Source organism: Chelonoidis abingdonii, chromosome 20 (assembly GCF_003597395.2).
Source record: "Chelonoidis abingdonii isolate Lonesome George chromosome 20, CheloAbing_2.0, whole genome shotgun sequence".
Classification (NCBI taxonomy): domain Eukaryota; kingdom Metazoa; phylum Chordata; order Testudines; family Testudinidae; genus Chelonoidis; species Chelonoidis abingdonii.
In genome coordinates, this window is record NC_133788.1 from 18,387,740 (window position 1) to 18,406,910 (window position 19,171).

The 19,171-nt window shown below is 36.8% G+C and overlaps 1 protein-coding gene across 11 annotated transcripts in view; it reads left to right on the top strand.

Moving 5' to 3' along the window:
* The window catches only part of BCAS3 (BCAS3 microtubule associated cell migration factor), a 497,109-nt gene that overhangs the window by 191,761 nt on the left and 286,177 nt on the right, over positions 1–19,171 (top strand). For 6 of the 11 annotated variants that reach the window (XR_012657329.1, XM_032779316.2, XM_032779319.2 and 3 more), the window contains 4 exons: positions 4,352–4,396; positions 12,833–12,957; positions 13,677–13,842; positions 15,050–15,150. Coding sequence is in view for 9 of the 11 variants with exons in the window: in XM_032779316.2 (XP_032635207.1) it covers positions 4,352–4,396; positions 12,833–12,957; positions 13,677–13,842; positions 15,050–15,150 (437 nt within the window). In the remaining 2 variants the exon portion in view is untranslated. The remainder of the gene's footprint in view (positions 1–4,351; positions 4,397–12,832; positions 12,958–13,676; positions 13,843–15,049; positions 15,151–19,171) is intronic. The other 5 variants (XR_012657330.1, XM_032779318.2, XM_032779320.2 and 2 more) reach the window with 1 other exon arrangement.

Here is a 19,171-nt window from a genome sequence, read left to right on the forward strand (position 1 = left end):
TCTTGACTCGCTTTCCTGCAGTTTGTCCTATCAACACTTTAACACCACAAAAGATTAACCAAAGGGACTCTCTACACTTTCAAAAAGGAAGGATGATGTTGTAGTTAAAGCCTGCGTATAGGGGCTGGGAGATGTGGCTCCACCACAGATTTCCACTGTGTCTTTGGGTAAGTCACTGAACCATTGTGTGTCAGTATCCCCATTAACAGATAGGAACAGTAATACTGACTTCCCTTGGAAAAGTGTGGTGTGCCCTAATTCATTCATTCATTTTTTTTGCAAAGCGCTTATACCCTAAAAGGGAGGTTTCTATATAGGGACAAATGATTTAGTTCCTGAGAGAAGCAATAGAAAACTAGACAATCTGACTGTCTTGGGACCATTACAAAAAAGACAGCACTTGAATGTATTAATTGAAGGAAAGCTGTGTGTTTGCAGTTGACCTATTATAAGTACATCCTGTTTCAGTGGAGTGGATTGTATTTAGTTTCCAGTTCATACGAATGTGGTAAAATAGATGAACTGTAATAGAGAAGAAGAAATAAATGATAAAGTAATTGCTACAAAGGAAAATTCTTGTAAATGTTTTCTCCTTTGACAACAGCATTTATTTTTAATTTCTCAAGGGATGGTCATTTATTTTGGTATCGTACTTCAGTCACAGATATTACATAGCTGCACTGAAACCCCCATATGTCAATTTCTGTAGTAGTCTCTTGCCAAAACAAAGCCTTACAGTGCTCCTTACAAGAACAGAAACAAATCTGATTTTTCCTCTTTGAAAGGTTTGAGTTCATATATGTGAAACTTTATCCATTTCCCCTCCCGCTTTCTTTTATTATATAAAATAAGGAGAGGGAAAAGTAGATAAAGTCTCTGATGTTGAAACGGGCTGAGATTTTATCATTTTAATGTTTCCCATCTCCTCTACTATTTGTTCAGAAAATCACTGATATCAGTTTGATGTATTTTGACTCAGAAGAGCTTAATTTATCCCAGGTCCGATTAGTGATGCAAACAAAAATAAGAAGAGCCATATCATGATCCAATTATGTAGGCAACAACAACTGAAAAAAAATCGGTATGCATTAAAACTAAATCCAAGTAAAAGCTTAGAAAGACAATGATCAGTGTGCCTGTACGTTTATTGAAAATTTTCTATTTTGGTCACATTTTTCAAACATGGTTATGTATCAACTGAAGAACGGGTATACTAAACTTTGGTAATAAAGAAGCAGCTCTAGCTCTTTGTAATTTGTATGAAGTATTGTGATTTATCCCTCACTTTAACCAAATGGGATAAATTTCTTTGCACAATTTCTTTATGAAATATCAGGGAAACCTGATAGTAATGGAGGGATTAGGGTAAGTAGATATTGTTGACTTTATTAAAATCTTGAATAGTTACATATTTTTAAAAAACATGCTAAAGCAGCAAAATCAAATGATTTTTGGATTTCTTAAAACTCATGATCAGATTGAAAACTAGGTGAAAAAAATACTGTTTGATTTTGAACCATAATCACCGTCATTTAATGTTTTTTCCATTGGGAGACAATTCCCAATATACTCTCATATGTGCACTTGGCATTCGAGCCACTGCAACATAGAACTTCAGTGCCTTTTTTTCCCCCCGCCTTGACATTGCTGTGTTATTGTCACCCAGCATAGCCATCTGGTGCTGTCAATGCAAGGATGGGTTATCTTGTAATTTGTACATTGTCTTTTTTTATTAACAAACCAACCATGCTGTGTGAAGCAAATTGTAAAACATGTTCAGTTGCTTGTGTAAAAGACCACAGAAATGAATTGTAAATTAAGGAAAGCAGAGAACCGCGGAACAGAAAGGGGTTACTGCTATGCTATCTGACATGTATATAGACGTTGTATTAAGAATGTAAGCTGTTTTTTTAAATGTAATTGCAGTTTTTCTGTGCTACAAGAAATCTAATCTATACTGAAAATGTGCAGTTTGAGTTAATCTGTGTTGGTCACTTAGTTTATTTTTGAAAAAGACAAGGGTAATTTTCGTGATTAAAAAAAGATCTCATGGTAACTTGTTCAGTAAATAATAATTTATAGAATTTTCAAACAAATACTTAATTCTTTCAATGTCCTTGTGATCTTAAGTAAGTATTATTTTCCCTGTTTTTACCAATGGAAAAACAGAGGAAGAGAGGTAAACTGATTTGCTTTAGGTGGGACTCAGCCAGGATTACAACTCAGAAATTCCCAGCTCCTAGTCTGATGATTAGACCACTAGCTAATGGCTCTGCAGTTTTAGGCCAGGCAGATCCTTGGCTCTTGGGTATGTTGGTAATGGGTTGTGCAGAATAATGGAGAGTTCTGTTTTTTGTCAAAGATTTCTTAAGTGCAGGACCACTTTCTTAATCTGTTGATGAATCCTTGGAGTGGCTTTTGGGACAATAACTCGCTGTCTGTGTTAGAAGTCAGTTCATCCAGTTAAACAGGGTTCTAGCACTATTTTAGAATGGCTAGGCATTTCCTGAAGGGCTGATCGTTCCACCCTAGTGAACCTTGATGCAGAAATGGGACCCCAGTAGGCATGTGTATGAAAACAGTTTAATTAAAAGAGATTGTACTATACATGATAAAGCTGCAGAGCTTGTAATACCTTTAATTTGGTCTCAGAGTCGCAGAGTGTTAGTCTGTATCTGCAAAAAGAACAGGATTACTTGTGGCACCTTAGAGACTAACAAATTTATTTGAGCATAAGCTTTTGTGGGCTATAGCCCACTTCATTGGATTCATAGAATGGAACATATAGTGAGGAGATATATATATATACATGTTCTCTGTGTGTATATGTATCTCCTCACTATATGTTCCCTTCTAGCCCACGAAAGCTTATGCTCAGATAAATTTGTTAGTCTCTAAGGTGCCACAAGTACTCCTGTTCTTTTTTTAATTTGGTCGTTGACCTACAAAACTAAAACTGATATTAATACTTCATTACCCTGGCAAATTTTTTGTCCTGGTTTGGATAAGTACATCTTCAGATCCCTACGCATGCAGGTGTAACATTTTTGTTTTCTTTAACTTTACATAACTAATTTCTTAAAAAGATATCTGTGTTCACTGGTATTGCTTTCATATCAAACTGGTATAAATTTAAGGTGAAAATGTGTAGCTACATGCCTAACACTCCCCTTTGTGATAGCCTTTTGTTTTATTGGGGTGGCTGAAAATATTTCACTTCAGTTTCATTTAGCAATTATTTGTCCTTAACTCAAAGTATAGAAAAAGTAAGGACACATCTGCATTTAAAAAAATTGACCGCAGCAATTATATGGGAGTGCTAAATGCCCCAAATAAGAATTATAGAAGCCCTGAGCACATAAGTGGCTTTAAATTTATTTTTCAGACGGTATACAAATGTCAGTATGATTATGGCGTATGCCACGGTGATTTAAAACAAACAAACTTATTAAAAAATTGGTAGTGGTGGGGCTTGATTTTAAAAACTATACTGTACATTATAGAAAATAGTTTTTAAAACTGATTTTATGCTGTAGAGAGAGTTTTAATAAGTGGCCAAACATATTAAGTTGTGCATCAGTATTAGATTTTATGTCGGATGTTGCATTTAAAATTAGCGATTCTTTTCTTTGCTGCATTCCGAACTAGCTTGTAAGGGAAAAAGACTAGCATGTCATGCCACTGTTACACATTCTAATTTCCAAGATTGTGTTTTTAAAATGGGAAAGAGAGAGGGGGAAGAACTTCCCTAAAAGATGGTGGTTCTCCCTGAAGTTTGTTTATTATAGAGCTGATCTCTTTCTGGCAATTATTTTTTTTCCGACTCTCGTCGGATTTTAAACATTTAATGACAAACACCCACACATCTGCTGCCGTTGATGCTAATTTACTTCGTTATCTGATTATTAATGTTGACTTGAATGTTATTTTAAGGCCCTCAACTCTGTTTTTCCTTGTAGTGCCTCTTACAAGGCATTGCCAGAGCATTTCAAAAAGGAAAACTATACTGTCTAACTTTTCAAAATCTGTCCATATTAAAAGTGATAGCAGCATGTGGATGCTATATTTACTGCAGTTACTGCATGAAGGGCCTGATCCTGTAAACACTTGCCTCCATGGGTAGTCACATTGATGTCAGTGGGGCTACTCACATGAGTAAGTGTTTGGATGTTGTGGTCCTCATCAGCATGTTTGTTACCTTAGAGTTCAGCATACCTTCAGGGGCCTTGCAAACAGTTATGAAAATTATTTTATTTACCTTTATTTTAAATCTTAATAGCATGATATACACTGTACTTGTTGATAATGAGTTTTCATCTAATTTTTGTGCATTTTTCCCCTTTACATGAAGACCTTACCTGTTTGGAGCAGGATGTTTTTCCATAAAAGCTCCTTGGTGAGTTCTGAGTTCAATCCCAGCATGCCTATAATTCATTTGGTGTACGCACTGAAAATAACTTTACGTTCAAATTGTTTTTTTTTACTGCATGGGCTGATCCATAGGTGGAAGCACTGTATACTTATCACCTACTTTTAAACTATGGATAAATATTTGCCATCATGTGCACTATGTTTCTCTCATGATATTTAATATGTTAAAGCAGACATTTTAATTAATATTTGAAGTAGGGAAATTTAGTTTTTAAAGTAGCAGAGACGTTAGAAAAGATTAAAAATAATCCAGTTAGGCAAAGTTGTATACCGTATCTGTTCTAAAAACATAATCTCTCTCTCTCTAATATATATATATATACACACACACACACATACACAGACACTTCCCACAATGTAGTGTCTAAACTCTTTCCTTGCTTATGGACAGAAGACACCAGCTACTATGGGTTTCTCTGTAGTAAGTCAAATTAGGTAATAATAAAATACAAAACTAAGAGAAATGAAATAGTATTATAGTGACTAACCATTTCCTACTCAGGAAGCCACTTGAAATGATGAAACATTTTTAAGAACACTAAACAGACATTCAGAAGTTCTTATCATTGTGTCAAAAGACATGTTGTTTCTTAATAGTCAGCACATTTTTGTAATAAAATGTTTTAAACATTTAACATTGCAGCATATTGCCACAACCAGCTTAAAAAATACTATACAGGCATGGAAGCATTAAAAGTAATCATAAGAAGTTATTCTGTGCAAGAGACTGGTGCAACCGCACTTGCAGTATTGTGTACCCTCCTAGTTACCTTATTCTAAAAAGAGTATGATCAGGCGCGTACTGATTTAGTTAACTAGAATGATATGCGGATGTGGGGATTTTAGACAGAAAATTTCAAGAGCTATTGGGGACTACGTACTGTAAGTGTGTAGTGATTGATATATGCAGCTCTCATTACCACTAATAGGAATTGTTCACATATATCTCTGTTACAGACAGATCAGAATATTATCCCTCAATCTGTATTCTGTGGAAAAATGGGGCTTAAGAGCCTCACAGTCTACAGCATTCTTAACAGAATGGAAAAGATAGATACTGAACTAGCTCAAATACAAGAATAATGGAGCTCCAATTTCTATTAAATAAGGGCTAAGAACAAAAGGAAATAACGTGGAATTTCCTTATAGTGGGGATAGTTACTATGGGAGGGTTATACTAGTGTCTATACTGTAGCATCAAAATAGTTTTTTAAAATATAAATAAATTATGAAAGCATTTGTGCTGCAGATATTATGAGAAATAATAACTCAAAGTACTGGAGAGTTCAAGATAGGCCCTTTTGGGGTAAAATAACCTGTGTTTTTGCATACATACTGAAATTATCTTCCTAAGATTCATTTGTAAATGTAGTTTTCCATGTAGTTGAGCATTCCATCTGATAGTTTTCCTCTATTAACTGTACAGGCATCAGACAAAAAGTTTTGAAGGTGGATTATCTAATAAATGGATGCATCAGTAGCCTAGATTCATAAAGCAGGCTCCCCTAGCTTCAACAAAGCCAGTCATAGACACTTGTCAACCAGAAATGATTTTAGAGTGAAACAAGATTAAAAGACCTAGATTAAAGAGAGGAATATATGAAATATAATAGACTTTAAAATCATTGCTTGTCTTTTACAAGACTCTTTTGTGGTCTGTTTGATGCCAGTGTTGGTGCACAAGAAAATAGACTTTACTTGCCTACACAGACATTGGGACAAAAAAAATACACTTGGGGGCAGGGAATGAAAAAGAAGTAGGGCATGTTGTTTCCATTAAAATCTTAATGAGACTTCAAATTATGTCGGCAAAATGAGCAAAGATTTGACAGTTTATTGTCTGTTGAATTTAAGAGCCTGTAAATATTTTTGGGGTAGTTTTTCTTCTTTGCTCCATGGAATGGAAACTGGGATCATGTCTTTGTTTTTTAGGCAAAACACTATAAACTGCCGCAATTTATTTACAACATTTCCAATTTTACATCACCATGGGTTATTCTTGAGAGAGGGACAATTTTTGAGTATTCTTACAAATGTAACTGTAAATTTCATGCACTGTTTTCCTGCCAATACTTTGAAAGACCTCATTTACCAGTTTGTTCACTAATTTATTGTTGATATATCCTTTTCCTTCAAAAATTAAAATACATTAACATTTTAGAGATTTCAGTTGTTCACCAATCTGTAGGTTGCAGATAATAATTGTCAGTTGTTGTCTTTGTTAATGCAACAAACATGAAAACTTATTCTTTGGTAACATAATTCTAAACAGGTAGAATGAGACTAATTAGTCCAAACACAATGTAACTTGTAGATCAGTTCTATTATATCATATGTATATAAATTATCTCTTTGACCTAATTAGTAGATTTTAATCTCCTAGATTAAAGCTAAAAAACATATAGTGATTCAATATGAATATCTTACCTTTTTTTCTTTTTAAAATGAATTTTTAAAGAATTTAATGTAACGATTTCATGTATGAAACTACAGTTTTAAGACTCACATTTAAAAGGGTAACATTTATTTTTCAGACGGATGTAGCTTTTTGATGCCTGTTTTTGGTACTGTATAATTGTCTGCTTAGATAAAAAATATTTTACTACTTATAATTCAGTTTAACTCTTTCACACAACAAAACAAAACAGAAATTCCGAATGTTTAACTTAGTATCACCGCTATGATCCTTTTAGAAACACTTTGACGGTGATGCAACCAAAAAGACATTTGTAGAAGTTAAGCCTAAGGATTTGTTACAACAATCAGCAATTATCTTTAATTTTTAAAATAATCATTTTTCCTGTTACACTGTAGGCATGAAGAAAGCCTACATTTTATTTCTCAAAGTCTCTTCTTTGCAAGATCTGAGGAAATGAGGCCTTTCTCTTGTTTGTCAACTGCTTTCTCTTTTAAGGCCTTTTCTAAAGCAATTGCTCTTCTGATTTTTCCCAGGACATGTGCAAACCTTGCATGCATTTAAATGAGATATAGGTTGTCATACAGGAACATTCAGATTCAGGAAAGCATTACTATTTGAGGACAGCACCTTGTCTGGCTATGCCAAAAGGACAGGAGACATTTGACATGGGTTTAATCAGGCCAAAACTTTATAAATAGATGTCTGGGTCTACCTGGCAGATAAACATGTACAGTGCAAGTACCCCCATGTTTATTCCGTAATTACCCGGAGGGCTTTTACCAGCTCCCCATCTTTTTCCCTCCAGGTCACTCCATGTTAAAGGTGCAGGACAGTCACTAATATGTGTTTAACTTTAAATTGAAGTCAATGAGACTTTAGTACTGTCCTGAATAGAGAGAGATTTAAGTGTGGGCTTAACTGCTCCCCTGAATCAGGACCTAAATTTCTGGGGAAATTAAATATTTATTGTGCATCTTTGATACTACTCAAAAAGTAGGGTACTTAATTCTTTTTTGACATTTTAACTGGTGAACTCATGAACATTTTCAATTTTAGTCTTCTACTAAGTGTAATATGAAATTATTTAAGGCACAGTTTCCTAGTGGTTAGTACATTGGACTGGGGACAGGAATTCCTGTGTTCTGTACCCAACTTGATTGCTGTTTCAAAAAAAAATTCCTCACATTTCTTTGCTTCTCTGTAGGACAAATTTGGCTTTTAACAGGAGATTTGCTGCTGTTTTCAATTGGAGTAAGAGCAGGGCCCAGTGCTTGTAGAGCACTCGAAGATGTGGAATATAGGGTCCTGTCTTTCACTACTAATTCAGACAAACCTGCATTAGAGTTAAAGCAGGGTGAAGTTTTATTATTGTGCTAAATTGTGCTCCTGAGATCCACATGCAGAGGGGATCCTATTCACATACATCTCCCTCCCATGCATAAAGGCAGTGTCTTCCCCAGACCTGAGGCCAGACCTAAGAAGGGTTTTGTGTGGTAAAAGGTGCAGGCTGGAGGACATGCATTATCTCACTGGCCCCCACCTCCATACCCCTCCTCCTGCTTGCTGCAGAGCTCAAGGTGAAAACAAAAAGCATCCAGAGTCAGTACTCCATTTCCATAGGGCCTTACCGCACCCTGCTGCTGGCTGCTAGAGTGGCTCCATTGGAGCCAGAGCATGGTGAAGTGGTGTGAGGGGCCCAGGACTGGTGTGGATGAAGGTAGATGGCCCTGCTCTCTTGTAGATCCCAGGAATCTACAGGGTTTGTGAATTGGGCCTACAGCCTGTTAATTTGGAGGGGCGGGTGAGAATACTCCCCAGTCCCACCAATGAAATAATTAGGAAGAAGTCTCCATCAGAGAGAACCTCGAAGAGATGTTCTCCACTTTTTTTCCTTTTCTGCAGATTGGCCCACAGGACAGGGGTTATGGGTCCCGTTGTTATTAGTCGTGTCTTTTTGCTTTGCTGGTCCATGTACAGTAGTTCAAAAAGACCCAGACCTGGAAAAATAGGATCTTTGATCTTGTTGGTATCTGTTAAATATAGTGCAATCATCTGTCAAGGTGATGCATTGAAAATAAGGACAATGTATACTTTATACTCATTAGTTTCCCATCTTGTTTTGTAAACCGATTGATTCTTTTTTTAGCTTTATCGTGGCGCATCATATCCCTTGTAATAAAAATTATGGTTTAATGTGTTGAAAGTTATTATACTTTAAATATTCATTTAAATTAATTTTTTTAACGTGATACCATTTGGCTTATAATTTCAGTACTCAAAGAAATTTATGAGGTGTCGACAGGTTAAGGGGGAGTAAAGAGCAGGAGTTCACAGTAGAAACAAGTTAGTCACCACCTATCGTCACCATTCTTGTTTTGTTATCATTTATGAAGCTTGGAAAGTTGATCATGTACACATAATAATTAGGATTTATAGTTTCCAAGAAGATGTTAAAAAATTCACAATTACATGAATATGTATTTCTCTACAGTTTTACCGCATATCAGTTTTGAAAACCATTGAATTCTGGAAGTCCTTTAAGGGAAAGTAGTTTGGGAATATATTAAAGAAAACTCTCTGGTAAATTGAGAGTGGGGGTAACATTAAAGATTCCAGTGTTATAAAGATTTCCAGTATGGATTTGTTGACATCGTTATAATTTTTTCAGAAATATGTCTAAACCCAATATGATACACATTTTTTTTAACAGTACTAAGTTTAACCACATGAGAACCATGTTTTACAAGGTCTCTACTTTCTGTCTACAAAACATCATTCTTGAACAGAAAATGTTTTGGCACTGAAAACCAACACTTAAAAGCATGCCTTGAAAGATGCATGTTGTAAAGATATGGTGTAAATATAATGTAGTTTATATAATTTCCTTTAAATGTGCTTATATTTGTTTTTGGACAAGCATAATTCTTTGGCTGCTGGGTGGAAAACGCCTCTATAGAGGTTTTCTTTTTTTATGATTAGAAGACCAGTTACACTGCTGTAAATTCATAAACCTCTACTGAAGCCAATTAAGTTATTCCAAGAGTTAAACCGGTGTAACTGAGAGCAGAATTTGGCCCAGAGTATATTTCCCTCTTTTCCTGTCTTTCATGCATATGTTCCCCCCCAAAATATTTTTGTTGTTCTCAGATTTTACTATGAAAATATTCACAATTATCTGCAAAACTGGTGACAGGAAGAAATTAATACATCTTGATCGTACTCACACTCAATTTTTGCTTCATATGCAACTAGTCATATGCAAGTTACTGTCATACCAGACTCTCCTATTTCTATATGAAATACAGTCATGTATTGTTTGAGGTGTATTTCAATAAATAGCAATTCTCATATGTGCATACATTTAAGCTTCCACTTCCATTTCTGCAAGAGACACTCTTCGTGTGTTAATAATCTATTGATACCTTTTCATTGGAACTTAAAGCACTAAAAAGTAGTGATTGATACATTGTTTGTTATAGAAGTGATAGAAAATCTTGCTTTTATAAGCTATTTTTAAAAAGTATCAAAATCTAGCAAACATTTTAATATTTCAATGCCAGTTCTAATATTTTAATGTAGATTGTAATAGTTCCTTTGGAAACAAGGCTGTTTAACAATCTATAGCTGGGAACTTTTTAGAGCACAGATTTCTGACCCAGTAGTCTGTAATTAGAGTTGTAACAATCTGATATATCAAGTGCTATGTGGTAGATTAGTAATAGGGTTATTGATACAATAAATTATAATTGCTCCTATGGGGCTTTCTGGTCTTTCACAGATGCAAGAGGGGTAGGGGCCTGATCAGAAACCCGCAGAAGTCCCCGGGAGTCTTTCCAATGACTTTTGTGGCTTTGGCACAGGCCCTAAGTCAGTGTAATGCGTCTTTTGAGAGATTTTTCAAAACAAAACATTCTCCTATGTGACCACAGACTAGCAGTGTGAGTGACATGCAACAAGCCGCTTAACCTCTCTGTGCCTCAGTTGACCCATCTGTGAAACAGGCATAATACAGTCCCCCAGGGGTGTTAGGAGACTATACTACTGTTGTCTATAAAGTCCTTTGAAATCTTTGCCTGAAAATGCAGTATAATTACAAACTATTAATCTTTTCTCTCAATCTTAAAAATGACAAAGCCCATTTCCCTCAATATGTTCTAGAAAAAATATTCACTCCTTGGATGAGTTCTTGTTGCAGGTACTTGTTCCCTTCCCCCATCCACCCCGCCCTCCCTCAGCTGAATTTTAAATGCTTGGAAATAATGGCATGACATGCTCCAGGGACACTACTTCATTTCCTATCACACTCCAGCGTCACTGTGTACCCAGGAAGGGCTGGAAGGGCTTGATCCTTCTCTGTTGATGTCAGTGAGCATTTTGCCATTGACCTCAAGGGGAGCAGGATCAAGTTTTAAACAAGACTAGTAGAGATATGGGAGGATGAGAATGCCTTTGGGAGGGTAGAGCCTATCCATGCAGGGGCAGAGAAGGCTGTTTGAAGCCCAGCTCAAGGAATCCTCCTTGTTATGTTTGCTTTTGCTTATGGTAACTTGATTTTTTAATGATGTTGATTGAAATTTGCTTCCGTTGAAATAAATCCTTGCTGGTTACTGCTGGTTCATTTCTGCTGAGCCACATCACCTACCTATAAGTGGTTAATAGTACAAAAAATGCTGACTAATATGAACGAAGCAAGTACCTTTATAATTACACACCGGATTAGGGTTGTTTTATTATCCGTTGTTTTTCTGTTTGGTTTTCTGCCACTTGAGCCCATGATAATGCAATAAAAATAGGGTCTTGCTTATACCTTTGGGGTTGAAGATCACATCGTTCAAAAATTCAGAGGAATGAGAACAGAGAATATGATAAATTCAGTGCTCACGGGAAGGATGGTGTTTTGTGGAGTAACAAAGCCAGCAAAGAAAGTAAGCAAAGGGGGGAAGGTGGCAGTACAAAGGCGTACAAGAGAAACAGAAGTAGAGAGAGGAATGAAACAGACAGATGAAGGCGAAGGGGGACTGGGATTGTGGGGAAGGAGAACGCTGGGACTGTGGTAAAGGGAAAATAGCATCTCAGGCAGCCCTTTTATTTTGTGGTTAAATTAACTGAGGAAATGAAACAATTCTCCAAAAATGATTCTGAATGCATGTAAAACCGAACATAATCCTCCAGTGTTGGGGTCTTAATTAATTTCCAGATTCCTGGTTTAGATTGGCCTTTGATCAATTTCACCCAGGCAAAATGATAAAAACACATGTTTCTTAAAGGATACAAGAAGAAAAAACATTGAATGGTATCGTTACTGAACCTAATTACATACCATTGGATCTGCTACATGCACTCTATGGTGTCCCAGAGGACAGCATTTCTTAATTTCATTCTGTGCACTAGTGTTTTTTACATAGCATTGTTATTGTACATGTTGTCTCCATTGCCTTGTATCCGCTGCATGTTCCTTCCTCTTGTCTCCCTGCCCCCATCCCATTTCTCCCACAGTGGAATTGAAACCAAACATAGATCGCTCTGCACTGCAGAACGTGTTAGCATTGTTTGTAAGTGTCTCTTCTTTAAAAATGCAAGAAAATGGAAGCCAGCTAAAGAGATTGACCCAGAATCTAGACTTTCTTTCCCCAGAGACTCGATTATAAGATGTGTAAAAATGTTTGTATTCAATCTGGAAGCTGTTCCTGATGATTGCAGATATGCAATACTGAGTCTTTCAAACAATTTAAACAATTCTGCATTATTAGACAGTCCTGTTCGTAAAGGTCAGTAGTTAAGGAACACTTGGGGCCTGATTTTCAGAAACTGTAAGCACTTGCAATTTCAGTTGAAACTAGTGGCAGATGGAAGTGCTCAGTAATTCTGAAAATCAGGGCCTTGGGACTTGGAATGAAAGTTGAGTGAGGGACCTCTTGGCTCACTAGTAAATGTAACTTTGAGAGTTACCTTGTGTTAATTTTCCTTTGTTTTTATTTTAAGCAAAACCAAACCAGCTCCACAGATTTCACCTAGTAAATCTGTGGGAGGAGAGTTTTTTGTTGCTGCAGTCTTCGGCGCATCAAGATCCTGGTTTGCAAACAATCCAGGTCTAAAAAGAGAAAAAGGTTTGTTTGTTAGAAAATAATTAGGTTTGATTTTTTTGTATTTATCTTGGTTTTGGTTTATCTCATTATAAAATAGCTCCTGACCAAATACTGTGTATCTGTTCTTTTTACTTATTAATTATCTTTGCAACTATATATGGTGTCTGTCAAACTTCTGGAAGTCACTGGAAACTGAGGGCATCAGGAGTGTGCCATTACGATACAGGACCTATTTACCAGAAAATAAAAATTGCAAAATGAGTCAATGACTTTATGTAATAAAGTAATGACCACAATGTCACATGTGATCCAACGCTGTTCAGAGATGCCTCTGATGTGCTACTCAGGAGTGGCTGTGCAGCCATTTTGGAAGCTGCTCCATATTTCTAGGGTGAAGTACCTGTCGGAAGTAGCTACCTATACATAGATTTGGTATTACGTGACTACCCAAACACACCCCATTCCTAGGAGGCAGTCAGGGAACCCACCCCACTTCATTGCCATGGATGGTGATTGGTCCTATGTGAATGTCAGGGAAGAAAGGAGCTTACTCTGTGCTTCACTTCCCCATACCGCTCCAGAATCTGCCCTCATGATGTTAATTTGACATGGTCAACCACGAACATTTATAAAAAGGGCATTTTTTATTAAATTTAGGAAAGCCACTGCTATTGTAGATATTTTCAGTTTCTGCTATTCTGTTGTAATAATAGATGTTTTCTATGTTTTCTTGCCCATAGACCAATCAAAACAGTTTGTGGTGGAATCACTGTATATTATCAGTTGTTACGGTACCGTGGTAGAACATGTATTGGAACCACGTCCACTCAGCGCTGCTCCGAAGATCAGTGATGACACTCCTTTGGAAATGGTGACCTGTCCGAGAGCCAGCTGGACATTGGTTAGGTAGCTCATCCCTTTGCATTGCTCTTCTCTTTGCCCTTGAAAATTCAGCACACGCTGAGCCCATTTTAGGAAGGTGGTGAATGACCTCAGCCCACATTGACTTCAGTGGGAATTGAGGGTGTTCAGCTCCATCCAGCACACCAAGCAGGATTGAACATTTGATAAGCACCAAATCCAGATCTTTTGGAAGTCAGTAGCAAAACCTTTTATGACTCCAGTCAGATCAGAAATTGGTCCTATATTTTTGATAAACAAAGCATGAAATTCTACCACCCCATCTAGACAGACAGTCAATCTACACAAGTTTAGAGTTAGCTGTTGAATGGTCTAATTTCCTTTAAAATAATCAAATATAATTTAGCTTCTTTTTATTACAAAGAGTAGAAACAGTTAATTATTCTATCAGTGAAAATATAGTATTGAAGTTCTGCACTGAGATGTTGACTAGAGTGTGCAACATACAGCAAGAAGCTAGGCAAGACTTCCTGTAAGTAGTTGAATGTAGAATCTTATCAATCATAGTTGAAGAAATTAGTCTTGGCTTGTGGAATAAAACAAACAGAAATTGATGAGAAAATATTGTCAGTGCTGTCAACATTTTAAAATATTTTCCCATTGATTTTTGTAGGCTCCGATATTCTTGAGTACTACTCATTCCTGGACTGGATTAATCAATATTTGATTTACCAAGCTATTTAGGAGTGGCCAGCCCTAATTAAAATTACAACACAGTCTTCTATACCATTATTGTTGAAATGAGCAGGTTGTAATGGAATTGCAAATTCTAATTGAATCAATAGTCAATAACTTTACACAGCTCTGTTTTCACAGTTATGTAGCTGCTTGTTTTCCTTTACAGAACAGTAGAAACTGTAGTATAAGAAAACACAGATGTTCCCCAGGTTCTGTTGTGTGTTAATATTAAACAGTGCTAGTATGACATAGAGTTGTTCTAACATTCATTCACCAACATGTTCTAAACTGTCTTGGTCCCTTTTTGTGTTCAGTATATAGTACTATCCGGAAAAAAGTGTCTGCACCTAACAGTCTGTATGAGTTGGTCACACTTTTCAACTGACTGCTGTGTATTGCAGTGCTTGAATAAGCTAATTTAAACAATTATAAACATTCTGCAAGCTCATGATCACACAGACACCGATTTACATTCTCTGTATTAGCTTAAATATTAATATTCTTGTGTCCTCAGAACTCCTCAGTGGAATGAACTGCAACCACCATTTAATGCAAACCATCCATTGCTTCTAGCTGCAGATGCAGTGCAGTATTATCAATATCTGCTCGCTGGCTGTAAGTAGTTTAGCACTTTTTGTCTTTTTGTACGTTCAAGTTTAATATGAAATGGTGACTTTCTAAAACAATTTCTTAACTTACATTCTTGAGACAAGATAGCATTGTTATCAACAAGCCTTTCTTAAAAAAAAAATCCAGTGTGCAAATACTAGTGACTGGGGAATGTTTATTCTGTAAGGCAATGGATGTGGAACGAATGATGATTTAGACACTTTTCAACATGAAAGATTCAATCAAATACAATTTTAGAAGTGTAGCAGCATGCTGAAATTTATGTAGTTAAAAGTTATGTTAAATGCAGGGCAGCTGCACAGGGCACCAGGAAATTTGGGGCACCTGCTCCGCCTGTTCCCCATGGACCCCGCCCCTGCTCTGCCTCTTCCCCATGGACCCTGCCCCTGCTCCACCCCCACCATGCCTTTTCCCATCCCTACTTCGCCCCAGCCCCACCCCCAGCCTGCTCTGCTCCCCTGGCTCCCAGCCGCGCCGGTGGTGAGTGCTGGAGCATGGTTCCCCCTTGCCTCCCAAGTAAGTTCCGCCCCCAGAGAGGCCTGGGGTGGGGGCTGCATAGGGCACCAAAATGGCTATGGATGGCCCTGGTCAAATGTCTCAACATTTCCATTACAAGTTCCTATTTTAATGAAAATAGCCATTTGTAGCTCAACTAGAAAAATTTGCTACAGGTTAAAAATATGCCATAAAAAGTAGAGCTGTCAATTATTCGCAGTTAACTTAAGTGATTAACACAAAACAAATTAACTAGATTTTTTAAAAAGGTACGATTAATCACAGTTTTAATCACACTGTTAAAAAATTATAGAATGCCAATTTAAATTTGAACGCAGAATACAAAGTGTAAAGAGCTCACTTTATATTATTATTTTTTATTACAAATATTTGCACTGTAAAAAATATAAAAAATAGTACTTTTCAGTTCACCTCAAACAGGTATTGTAGTGCAATGCTTTTTCTACGTTTGTAAGTTGCACTTTCACAATATATTTTTTTTCAGCATAACTGCACTCAAAAACAAAATAATTAAAAACTTCAGAGCCTACAAGTCCACTCTGTCCTACTTCTGGGTTAACCAGTCACTAAGACAAACATGTTTGTTTACATTTACGAGAGAGAATACTGCCCGCTTCTTAGTTACATCACCTGAAAGTGGGAACAGGTGTTCGTGTGGCACTGTTGTAGCTGGTATTGCAAGGTACATCTAAACATGACAGGGCATCTCCTAAATGCTTTCTTGAGTTGCCCCATTGTGTCCAAATGCAGGAGAATATGTAGTGTATCTTATCTTTAATTGTGAATGTTCTGTTTTCAACATACCATGTGACAACCTTTATTTACTGGTGGGTTTCTTTGAGTGGGTCCTGAAGAGGAATTGGGGAGCACATCTCTGGTGTTCTGGTTGCTTAGAACTGAAGGAAGCAGTTCTGTGGAAAGAATTTTGTTTACTTCAGTATGGGATCAATTGCAGAGTTTTCATTCAACTAAATGTACTCATAGTGATAGAGTATTAGGTAGGGTTTCATGTAGATCTGAATTCAGACAATAAGAGAGAGCTTCATACACCCCAGAGGTGAGTGCAAGCCAGAGAGAATACCCATGTGGTCTCCTAAGATCTTCAGGCTCCTACAGCCTCTTGCTTTCTGTTGCTTGTATTTACTTTCCCTCATGAGTTGGGTGCTTGCTGACAACTCAGCTTGTCAACATTCTTCCCACTCCCCTGGAATTCCTGATTGCTGGGCTATTTGTAGCCCAAATCTCAAGCGGCTGCTTTCCTCTAGAATCTTGGCAGCATTTCCAGAGATGTCTGGCCACCTGCTACAAACTGTGTGAGATCCATGACCTCATCTCTGGGAGCAAACATATGTTGCATTGTATGTTCAATAACATTACATGCATTTTCTTTTCTTTAGTATAATACAAAATGGGGGATGATTATGGGAAAACAGTGAGTCTCTATTTTCTCAATTGGGTAGCCGAGATTCAAATGATAAAATAATCATCTTGAAGTCATATGAAGAAGAAACTCTTTGCACAGGTAAGGATGCTCATGGGGAAACTAGACCCTCTGCTTAATTGACAGTGCAAACAATGCCAGCGTGTTTAAGCAATTAAAAATGTAAAAAGTGGATATCTGGGTCAAAGGATTATAAGTCTGAAACGTGAGTGGTAAAGCAACACTGGCACCAAGTTAGAGATATTACCTCTATCTGTCCATTTGTTGCATGGTTTCTGGAACTCAGAATATTGGAGAGGATTATTTTGGTTGGGAGAATGTTCAGAAGGCATAGTAATTTTTTGCTTTAATTCTCCATACATTTTATTCTGTACTTTATATTGTATTTTCTAAATGCAATATCCTTTCATATTTAAGGTGAATGTGTGTTAGCTCTGATAGTTCAAAATGTTGTTCACCCATAAGGGATGTGTTTTCTGAGGTCCAGTCTTAAAAATCCAGTCAAGAATTATGACTGTGAAATTTTCATTTTGTTTCATTTGGATGTGTGAATTGAGTGACATAGTGAATGCAATTGGGAGATTATAATTAGGGTGAGAAAACAGCGATGTAAGTGGAAATAGTAAAGAAATTGTCCGTCCTGGGAAGGAGAGTGGGAGAGGAGGATGTAGAACTACCTCATAATCCACAAACAGAATAAATATGATGCAGCCTGGTAAACAAAATTCTACCTTTGTTCCACAGAAAAACCCTCATAAGAGTAATTTTTGTTTACATCTCAGGGGCTGATAAACACTGACATTAACTTTTCACCTCCCTTTTTTACAGGTATAGTGCCTTTCTATTTAATGTCAAATTTACTGTTTTGTAGGGGGTCAGCACAAGTCCTGTACACTGTTTAAGTCCTAGTTAAACCTTCAAAATAGGGCTTACATGGGATTTTGTGCTTGCTCTCTGTAGGAGTGAGTTTCATCTTAATTAAGGAAGAATTACTAATGTTTTTATTAGATCAGTTTGGAATTCTGCTACATGAAAATCACTAGGGAAGTATAGAGATTGAATTGTTAAATTCTGTATCTAATTTATGTGTGAAAACTGAAAAAGTACAGACTATAATCTAATATTTTTACAACACAGGCAGTAAAGTGGATGCATTAATCCAATCCAGTATTTTGATAGCAGACCCACTGCAGTGTATAGTCTATTTGCAGCAGACATCTTTGGAATTATCTGGTGAAGGTTGCTATGGAAAGGATGACCAAGTTGTAAATTAGTACTGCTTTTGCAAGAGCAGAGAACAATATAAAACCTTTCACCACCCAGAGAAATTACATTGAAAATGATTTCATAGTAGAGAGAAAATGCTAATGAACACAGAACATGAATTTGAGGTTTGTAAGAACAGAGAGATTTGATTTAATCTAGTTTATGAACTCAAGGAAAAATTGTTAATTTGAACAAGTTTTATTTGGAATAAAAAACTCTGGATGGAATAGATACATTGCCCCAGTTCCCATAAACAATTTGGCAAGAGCAAATTTCAGACTAGTACTACAAACTGCTACTTAGGTGGTTAGATTTGATCGCCTTTCTTTGGACAGCATTCCCTTTGGAAGACGTTGTTCATATACATCATTGTGGGAACACAGCTCCTTTACACAAATTACTGGTATATGTTATGCTGCATGAAAGCAAAGGAAAACATAGAGAAATAGGGCAAAACTGCACAAAAATGAGTGCATGAATCGTGTCTCTTTCAGCCACAATAGCTTCTGTAATACACAAGCAGCGTCTTGCTGGGATTTGGCAATGTGTTATTTTCAAATAAAAGTACATGGGGCCTGATTTGTTTGAGTCTGAGGGATTCTTGTGAGGGAGCATGTTGGTTATGCACTATTTAGGATATTCAGCTTAGAGAGGTCAACATTTTAAAACGTAAATGTCTAAAACTAGGCTCAGAGGTAAATATTCATGGGTGCCAAATACCCATAGCTTCGACTGATGTCAACAAGAGCTCTCACTATTCATCCCCACCGACATTCAGGCCAC